Consider the following 10,646-nt stretch of genomic DNA (forward strand, 5'->3'; position numbering starts at 1 on the left):
CCTATATTAATGTTAATTTTAGTGTTAGTAAGCAACACAGTTAAATAATTTGAGTAGTGAGCAGTGTTATTAGAGTTCTTTCTGAACAAAGTTGTTGACAATTTTGTAAGCAGAAAATCCATCCTCCAGGCTCTGATGGTGTCAAACTCTTAAATTTCTTGTGACCTATTCTGTTACAGTGCCTCAATTGATGACAAGGTTGGTAGACATGTTAAAATGATCGACAATGTCTATAATCCTGCAGCCATTGCTGTTGATTGGGTGTACAAGACCATCTACTGGACTGATGCGGCTTCTAAGACTATTTCCGTAGCTACCCTAGATGGAACCAAGAGGAAGTTGCTGTTTAACTCTGACTTGCGAGAGCCTGCTTCCATAGCTGTGGACCCCTTGTCTGGGTTTGTATTCTGTCTTTTTTATCACATAACCACTTGGGTGCTGTCTGCAGAGGCCAGGAGCTTTCCTCATGAAGTAGAACTGAATTATCAGCTGCCCACAAGAAAGAATTTTGGTTTAAGATGTTGTAATGCCATGGTTGTGCAACCCCAGGAGGGCCCCACCTATATGACAGGCCCTCCCAAGGTAGTATGACTGCTGGTTGATGTTAAGAAAACCTTTCTAATCTGGTACATCAATTGCTACACAAGTTATTTTTAATTTTTGTCTAAATGCTTTGTCAGGTTAGCTCTGGATGATCTAACCTAAATATTAGTATGAATTGGGAGGATGTTGGTAACCACATTACCTCAAGGCTTTCATCTAGATGTGAAAGTTGTCTGAAAATCCAAGTGAAATCAGTAGACCTCTCTAGAAACACTTTTCACTGAGGGGTTTCCCAAATTGACACTAAATAACATAAAATAAAAACAGAAAAGGAGGCTAAACCTGCGGTAATCCAATCTAGCCCCTGGGCAACCCGCTAGCATACAGTCAGCTCCCCTGCTATCAAACTTAACCTATTCATCTTCACCCTCTGAAGGAATTTGCCTTTTAAAAACAAAATATATAACTTGTGACTTTTGGCTGATTTAAATACATTAATATAGTTAATGAACTTGTAGATTTTTAATGGTAACGTTTACTTACGTGGAACATAATTTGTAGCTTGAAATGTTACTATATATTTGTCATAATCAATCTCTAGAGTTCTCTGTTCACTCTTTTAACATTTCTTCTAAGCTATAATTTCATTTGTTCTGAACCACTGAGGCTTATACCTAATTTAACTCTTCTCAGATTTGTGTACTGGTCAGACTGGGGTGAACCAGCTAAAATAGAAAAAGCGGGAATGAATGGATTTGATAGACGGCCGCTGGTGACAGTGGATATTCAGTGGCCCAATGGAATCACACTTGGTATGTATGTTCTTCCTACACTGACTACCAATTCAACAGTCTTCACAGAGTTTTAACTTATATCCATAGTTAATTCTGGATGACAGCAGGCAAGTTTATACCTGTGAATTGGATGAAAATAACTGAGCAATACATATGGGATGGTGAATTTACATTACCTACTCCGTATTGACTAGCTTTTCTAGGTGACACAAATCTTGGGATTTGGTAACGCTAAGCTTAATATGCCTAGCACAGGTGCCTTAGCATTTTCTGAATTATAGGCGTCAGTTTTCTTCTGGCTCATAAAGGTAGAGTAACGAAATGCTAGCTTCTTTAAAAACATCTATCATATGACCAACATTTCTTAACTCAGTTAATTTGAGAATCTTAGGCAGCTCTTTAGTTTCCAAAAATGAATGTAGGGATCTATTCATGCTACTTCATGAGATCTGTGGAATCCCATTTCAGAATCCTGCTGGAGAAGGAACCATGCAAATAAAATATTGGATTCCTTAGATATTTTAAATGGAAGCCAGAACAATACTGACTTTATACAATGAAGTTCTTTTCCTGCCTAGACCTTATAAAAAGCCGTCTCTATTGGCTTGATTCCAAGTTGCACATGTTATCCAGTGTGGACTTGAACGGCCAAGATCGTAGGATAGTGCTAAAGTCTCTGGAGTTCCTAGCTCATCCTCTTGCAGTAACGATATTTGAGGTAAGATGCATGCCTCGCATCTAAGTATATACCTTTGAGTTACTTTAGCACCTTGGGGAGAAAGAACAGGCAGGGGGAAGGGCAGAGGAGCATGCCTTGAGAAGCTGCTTTAACTTAAAACCTGGGGCAATTAGATACTTATTCCTTGTAGCAGTGTAAGACACCTGAACTTGCATCTCTTAGAGTTTTACATGCAGTATTCCAGACCAGCCTTAAATAAATTTTGTCCGTTAAAATGCCAGTAAATGATAATGACCTTAGTTAGATAGTGACTTGAGTTAATCCTACATGTGTGTGCTAATTTGGGGGTTCTGTTTTAGGATCGTGTCTACTGGATAGATGGGGAAAATGAAGCAGTCTATGGTGCCAATAAATTCACTGGGTCGGAGCTGGCCACTCTAGTTAACAACCTTAATGATGCCCAAGACATCATTGTCTATCATGAACTTGTACAGCCGTCAGGTAACTTGGGGAAGCAGGGCCCTTCATGGCTATTTTAAGGGTAGGAGTATGTCAAACTGTTTGCTAGGTATCAGTAGCTCTTTAGCAATTCAGCTTGCTCTAAAATGGAACTTTCCCTTCCTGTACCCTACCAAACACTTCAGACCTGGTGTTTGGTATACTGTTTTATTTCTGACTTCCCAGTAAAAGGGCTTCAGAACTTTAACTCTCAACTTTCCTTCCAGCCCTCTATGTATAATCTTTTATTTCAGCCTTCTCCATATCCCCTTGGCCTTTATTCCCTCTTGTTAAGACTATGACACTAGCCTCCAAGGTGGCCACAATCTTTCCCTTCCTCCACCCCTGTGACACATCTTATATAGGATTGTATAGATGCTCAAACACATCTGGTCATACTATCTCCTGCTCAAAAATAACCTGACTAGTTCTATCTAACTGAAACTCTTAACATCAAACTAAAAAGTTTTTCACAGTGAAGGAAACTACCAACAAAACAAAAAGACAACCTACTGAGTGGGAGAAAGTATTAGCAAATGATACATCCAATAAGGGTTATAAATAAGTCATACAACCTAGCATTAAAAAAGCCAATTAAAATATGAACAGATGACCTGAATAAACATTTCTCCCAAGACAACATACAGATGGCCAACAGACTATGAAAAGATGCTCAACATTACTAATCATCACAGAAATGCAAATTAAAACCACAATCAGGTATCACCTCACACCTGTCAGGATGGTGGCTGTCATGGATAAATCAACAAACAACAAGTGTTGGAGAGAATGTGGAAAAAAGAGAACTCTTGTGTACTGTTGGTAGGGTTGTAAATTAGTATAGCCATATGGAAAACAGTATGGAAATTCCTCAAAAAATTAAAAATAGAGCTGCCACATGATTCAGCAATTCCACTTCTGGGTAAATACCCAGAAGAAAACAAAAACACTAATTCAAAAAGATATATCACCCCTATGTCCATTTCCATATTTCTAGTAATAGCCAAAATATGGGAGCAATCTAAATGTCCATCAATAGATGAATGGATAAAAAAAACGATACACACACACAATGAAATATTATTCAGCTATGAGTCAGAATAAAATCTTACCATTTGAGACAACATGGATGAACCTAGAGGATATTATGCTAAGGGAAACCAACCAGAGAAAGACAAATATCATATGATTTCACTAATATGTGGAATCAAAAAGACAAAATAAATGACTAAACATAAACAGGCCCATAGATACAGAAGAGAACAAGCAAATGGTTGCCAAAGGCAGGGGGTAGGGGATGGAAATAAATTTTTTAAAGTCTATTATGTCACAGGTACAGTTCCAGGCCCTGGACATATAAAGTTGAAAAGACTGAGCATTTGAATCCATAGAATAGAATGCTCACAGTTTCTCAAGTGGCCCTAAAGCACATTCATTAAAAGAGAGAGAGAGAGAGAACCTAGGAGTAAGTCTTCATAAATTAAACCTGGGTCAATGATTTCTAATATATGATAACAAAAGCACAAATGACAGAAGAAATGGATAAATTGAACTTCATCAGAATTTTTTTAGGTGGGAGGATGGGAGATAGTGATACAGGCTCCTGCAAGCACTCTGACTGGGACCCATGCTGCAACCCCATCATGGGCCAATGCTTGAGTATCAAGCTATTTTTAGTGCCTGAGGCTGTTGTACTCCAACGGAGCTATCCTCAGCGCCCAGGGTCAAGCTTGAACCAATTCAAGCCACTGGCTGCAGGAGGGGAAGAGGGAGAAACAGATGGTTGCTCTCCTGTGTGCTCTGACTGGGAGTCAAGCTCAAAATTGCCATATGCCAGGTCAATGCTCTATCCACTGAGCTGCCAGCAAGGGCCTACATCAGAATTTTTAAAGTATTTTTTTTATTTTTACTATTTTAGAGAGAGAGAGGAAGGAGAGAGATGAGAAGCATCAATTCATAGCTACTTCACTTTAGTTGTTCATTGATTGCTTCTCATACATGCCTTGACCCAGGAGCTCAAGCCAAACAAGTGACTCCTTGCTTAAGTGACCTTTGGGCTCAAGCCATTGACTTTAGGGCTCAAGCCAGCAACCTTGGGATTGTGTTGATGATCTCGTGCCGGAGCCAGCAACCCTGTGCTCAAGTTGATGAGCCCATGCTCAAGCTGGCAACCTCAGGGTTTTAAACCAGTGACCTCTGTGTTCCAGATCAATGCTCTATCCACTGAGCCACCACCAGTCAGGCCATCAGAATTTGTAAAAATTTTGTGATTTAAAGTGTGCTATCAAAAAAGTGAAAAAGCAACCCAAGAGTGGGAGCAAATATTTGCAAATCATAAAGCCAATAAGAACCTATTACATAGAATATATAAAAGACTCTTACAACTCAAAAATAAAAAGCAAATATATCAATTATCATTGATAAGTATTTGAATAGACATTTCTCCAAAGAGGCTCTACATGTCCAATAAGTACATGAAAAGATGCTCAAAACCTATAGTCATTAGAAAAGTACAATGATTAAGCCACAGTGAGGTGTGCTTCACAAACCTTAATACTGCTAAATGAAAGAAGAGAGTTTGAAAAGACCACATACTGTGTACCCACATTTATATGACACCTTGGAAAAGGGAAAACTATAGAGATAGTAAACAAATTAGTGTTTACCAGTGGCTTAAGAGAGCAAGACTGACTAAGTGAAGGGAAACTATGTGTGTATGATGGGAAGGGTATATATATATATATGAATTGAATGAATGAAATCCTTAAACCTCCATATAACTGGGTCCTTCCATTTTGTGGGAACAAAATAAGATAAGGCCAGGAGAACATGCTTATCTCCTTCCTCTGAGCCTTCACTACAAGTTTTGGACCAATGAGTGTGGCTCCTGGTCACTCTCCTCCATTCTCTACCTGCTCCCTCATCATCTATCTGTTTAGGCAGATGACTCTTGTTTCACTTCCAAGAAGTTTCTTTGGATCTGTGGAGTCCTTAGAGCATCCTGCCTGTGCCCTTATATGTATTCTTCATTGGCATGGGTCAAACTTGAAGGTTTGACAGAGTGGACAAGTTTAGGCTTCTTGGGAACAAGGATTCATGTTTTCAGCATCTAGAATAGAACTTTATGTATGTAATGGGCACTGGCATACTTATTTTAAAGGACTTTTGTTTATGACCAGGTAAAAATTGGTGCAAAGAAGACATGGAGAATGGAGGATGTGAATACCTATGCCTGCCAGCACCACAGATTAATGACCACTCTCCAAAATACACTTGTTCCTGTCCCAATGGGTTCTATCTGCAAGAAAACGGCCGGCAGTGCCAAAGTAAGGCTTTTTACTTTCTATCCACAAGCAGGACATACAATACACAATAGGATAAGATACTAGCTATAAACCTAGCCTGGATTTTAAGAATTCTGTTTTAATTAACTCTTGGAATAGATTTAAGAATATACCTGGTACTGTTGCATACTAGGTGTTCATGCCATTACTTCAGAACTGACTTTTAACTCATGTCAACATTAGATGAGTCTCAGTGTTTTTTAACCACTGGTCTGCAGACCTGTCCGCCAGAAATTTTGTATCAGTCTGTGAAAGAGTTTACCTCCCTGATGCTGTATGAAGATTATAGACTCAATGATCTTAGTCAAATTTGCTTGTGCACAAGGTGTTTTCTGCCTTAACTGTCCCTGAAATAATTCTCCTATTTTCACCTGTTCCAAGTGTAAAAAGGTTGAAAACCACAGCTAGATGACACTTTAGTCAGAGCATTAATGTGCCTCCTACTGATTTGTGACAGTCCCATAACAGCACTGAGCTAGCCAACTTGCAGATAACAGAACAAAGCAATAACATTTTTCTCCAATGAGAGAGGCCTGAAATGATGCTAAAAGAAGGTTGTGGTTACAGGAAACATCATGGCCCCAGTGGATGACACTATATTAAGCTCTCACTTAAATAGGACTTTCATTTTAGTCTTCTGTTCTTAGCTTTTGATTACGTGGCAAACTCAAATTGCATATTGTGAGCAAGGAACTCATATTGTGAGGTTTTTATTAGTTCTGTTTTCAAGAGCATTTCTTATAACTTTCAGGAGCCTGGACATTGCTTAGAGGGGTCATGAAGTATGGCTGTGCATCTTTCTGAATTATCAAATTTCACATGCTGACTCTTCTGCCCAAAGTCTCATGTATCTGAAAACTGCTTGTTTCAGTTTTGATACATCCACCATACAACTTAGTTCAGCAGGGGTGTGTCTATTTTCTGTGGTGTCAAAATAACCTATAACAGGGCTTGTCTGGACTAAACAGCTAGTCACTCTGGAACCTTGGCATTAACCAGGTTCTTGGTTTTATAATTCAGGTACTACAACTACTGTGACTTACAGTGAGACAAAAGATACCAACACAGGAGATATTTCTCCAACTAGTGGACTAGTTCCTGGAGGTATTGGGTTCATTCAATATTGCAAACTGTTAATATCAACTAACAGCCACATTCTTTGTGTCTATTACTTAAATAATTAATAAAGCTTTTAACTACTAGTTCTGCCCTGATTGGTAACCTACATTTACAACTCTAAAGACTAAGAACCTGCAAATCTTAGCCTGACCTGACTTACTAAGGGTTGTGTTAGAGAATTGTTAATGAAACGGCTATTATAGCATATAACTCGCAAATACTTCTAGATCAGTTTTGCTGGTATACAATTGTAGTAGATACTGAACATCAATGATGGGTGTAGGGGCATGAGGCTCTCTATCAGTTGGGTGCATTTCTAAGTCTGAAATCAGATCCTTCTAAACTGATTCTTTTTATTCCCCTATAGGGATCAATGTGACCACAGCAGTATCGGAGGTCAGTGTTCCCCCAAAAGGAACTTCTGCTGCCTGGGCCATCCTTCCCCTCTGTAAGTAGGGCCTTTATAAATCTGTATCCCATGAACTTCTTAGATATTAGATGGACACAGTTTATCTAGCGACAGCCCTCCCATGGCCCATTGTACTATCATAGCACTTGTGACACTGAATTACATTTGCTTCTGCCCCAACATGGCGCACTGATTTGAGAGTCCATACCTTTCTCTTTAGTGGTACCCTTTTCACAGTGACTGGCAGTGACAAATGTTCAGCTATTATCGCTTTCTACTTCAGAATGGTTAGCTGGCTTACCCCCTTTCATAAAAGTCCCCTTAAGTAAATAACATGGTTCTATTCCCCTTTGAAATAGATATACTGCTTCATACTGAGGAGGTGCACAATGTTTAAATGCTTTCTTGAGGAACTATGGGACTTGTAAAGAGTAAATTAAATATAGTTAGGAATTTTTAAGTCCAAGAAGAAGAATCTCATGAGGCTTGTGAATTCTAAGGCACTATTCTATCATGGCCTCTTTATCCTAAATTATTGGATTCCAAGCTTAGCTAACACACTACAAGGATCATTTGAAGAAGCTTCTGCAATTTTAATTCCACCAGCCTGAGGAGGGGCCCAGGACACTACACTTGCCCAGAGGGATGTATGGAGCTCAGCACCAGTCTGTAGAATAACAACCCCTGGTCTGAACTTGTTTCAAGCTCCTGGCTCATTTATATTCTAATTTCTAGTAATCCCAACTTCATAAAATATGAAACTTTTATGAATGTCAATTATAATGGATTTGTGAACATGATCTTTTTACTATGTTTTGAGACTAGAGCTTGCTTAGTGACCTTCTAACTTTTTTCAGTGCTCTTAGCAATGGCAGCAGTAGGTGGCTACTTGATGTGGAGGAACTGGCAACACAAGAACATGAAAAGCATGAACTTTGACAATCCTGTGTACCTGAAGACCACTGAAGAGGACCTGTCAATAGACATTGGTAGACACAGTGCTTCTGTTGGACACACATACCCAGCAGTAAGTCAGCTTTGTGTCTTTTTACCCCATGGCTTGCAGTAAGACTTTTTGGGAGAGAGACCACTAACTCAAGCTATGGCACCCTGGGCTAGGAAGAGCCAGTGGGATCATGGAACCACCAAACACTTCCTCTACTGGAGATTAGACAGTGTAGCCTATAGGAAGGTCAGTCGGCCAGTCAGTAGATAAGCATCTTCCCCATACAGAATGATAAGTAAGTCAACTTCAGGTCATCACTATACTATTTGAGATATATTTGATGATAGAAACTGCATGTACATGTTTGCATGAACCAAGTAGCTCCTCTTTGAACTGTTAAGTCAGTTGCCTACTGAATACTTAAAAGCATATTACATATAGGAGAACTGGCTCAAAGTCAGTGTATTGAGCAAAATTCTTTGGGCCAAAATTACCTAATGCTTGAAAGTGTCCTATCCCACCTAGACTAGTAGTCAGTCACTTGTTCATTAATTGAAACCAAAATGGAGTATTTGGCCATCACTTATGGAACAGTCTGAACAAAACAAGTACTGAGCACACCCTCTCAAGCTCTCCAGTAAAACAAAGAATGGTAGCTGAATCATGGCACACATGTGTCTTTTCACATTTTTTTTCTGGGACTTACAATCACTAAATAGAACAGGTAGAATCAGTCACACTATTTCCTCTCTCTACCAAGAGAAAAGATTCAAGTTAAAATGCATTACTGACACAACTCAGTAGTGTTTTTGGATCTGACTTTTCTTCTCTGCACCTTTGATTTCTGAATGACCAACTCAAAAGCAAGGTTCATTATAGAGACAAGAGTTGCTACCAATGAGTGGTCACCTTGCTTACTCCATACTTTTTCTTCTCCACAGATATCAGTTGTAAGCACAGATGATGATCTAGCCTGACTTCTGAGACAAGTCTGGCCTTTGAGATCTAAACCAATAATACCCCAGTTTGAAATGGTAACCGAGCCAGCAGCTGAAGCCTCTTCTTCCTCCAGTCCGAAAGAACATCAAGATACCTTTGGGTGGATCAAGCCCGTGTACTTGACCATTTTTATATGACTTTCATAAATATTCCTGTCCACATTCTGCTTCAGCTTTGGATGTGGTTACCTGTAACCCTTGAATTTCTAGACAGTATTGCCACCTGTGGCCAAATATGCACTTTCCCTAGAAAGCCATATTCCAGCAATGAAACTTGTGCTATAGTGTATACCATCTGTACATACATTGTATAGGCCATCTGTAAATATCCCGGAGAACAATCACTATTCTTAAGCACTTTGAAAATATTTCTATGTAAATTATTGTAAACTTTTTCAATGGTTGGGACAATGGCAATAGGATAAAACGGGTTACTAAGAAGAAATTGCCAAAAAATTTGTAAACTAATTTTATACCTATAAATGAAATCTTTGACCTCAGTGGAGGGTTTCAAAGACTGAGTGTTCAAACTACTGTACATTTTTTTTGAAGTGCTAAAAAAAATTAAACTAAGCGACTTAACCATGGTTTGTGCCTATTCCTCTAGGAAAAACTCTACACAGACTGAGCACTAGCAAATGTTCTGAATGTATACACTGTAGATCTTGATGTTGTATAACTAAGCCTATAATTTAGCTAGTTTTTTTTTATTATAACCAAACACTAGAATTCCTTTTACTTAAGAGGTTTCTTTTCTTATTAATTTGTTTCCTAATCTAGAAACATATGCTAAGATTTCTATCAATTCAGCTTCTTCATACTTAAATATCCGTTTTTTTGGTTAGAAGGACAAGGACCTTCTAAGGCAGGGGTCCCCAAACTTTTTACACAGGGGGCCAGTTCACTGTCCCTCAGACCGTTGGAGGGCTGGACTATAAAAAAAACTATGAACAAATCCCTACGTACACTGCACATATCTTATTTTAAAGTAAAAAAAACAAAACAGGAACAAATACAATATTTAAAATAAAGAACAAGTAAATTTAAATCAACAAACTGACCAGTATTTCAATGGGAACTATGCTCCTCTCACTGACCACCAATGAAAGAGGTGCCCCTTCCAGAAGTGCAGCAGGGGCCGGATAAATGGTCTCGGGGGGCCACATGCGGCCCGTGGGCCATAGTTTGGGGACCCCTGTTCTAAGGCATGTGAAAGAACTTCCTTCTTTTACGAGTCGAGACAGTCTACCATAAAGAGGGCGAGAAAGAATAGCAAGTAGCATCAGTCTGGAACAATCTAATGCAGTAGCTGTCAG

General features: G+C 39.1%; 1 protein-coding gene across 4 annotated transcripts in view; it reads left to right on the plus strand.

Annotated features, from left to right (window-relative positions):
* Nucleotides 1-9,917, plus strand: part of VLDLR (very low density lipoprotein receptor) — a 33,725-nt gene extending 23,808 nt beyond the window's left edge. For 2 of the 4 annotated variants that reach the window (XM_066368062.1, XM_066368064.1), the window contains 9 exons: nt 180-398; nt 1,237-1,355; nt 1,916-2,055; nt 2,376-2,517; nt 5,694-5,840; nt 6,879-6,962; nt 7,345-7,425; nt 8,244-8,413; nt 9,274-9,917. In XM_066368062.1, the coding sequence (XP_066224159.1) occupies nt 180-398; nt 1,237-1,355; nt 1,916-2,055; nt 2,376-2,517; nt 5,694-5,840; nt 6,879-6,962; nt 7,345-7,425; nt 8,244-8,413; nt 9,274-9,309 (1,138 nt within the window). In that variant the 3' untranslated portion in view covers nt 9,310-9,917. The remainder of the gene's footprint in view (nt 1-179; nt 399-1,236; nt 1,356-1,915; nt 2,056-2,375; nt 2,518-5,693; nt 5,841-6,878; nt 6,963-7,344; nt 7,426-8,243; nt 8,414-9,273) is intronic. The other 2 variants (XM_066368063.1, XM_066368065.1) reach the window with 1 other exon arrangement.
* Nucleotides 9,918-10,646: the final 729 nt, after the last annotated feature.

Source organism: Saccopteryx leptura, chromosome 2 (genome assembly GCF_036850995.1).
Source record: "Saccopteryx leptura isolate mSacLep1 chromosome 2, mSacLep1_pri_phased_curated, whole genome shotgun sequence".
Classification (NCBI taxonomy): domain Eukaryota; kingdom Metazoa; phylum Chordata; class Mammalia; order Chiroptera; family Emballonuridae; genus Saccopteryx; species Saccopteryx leptura.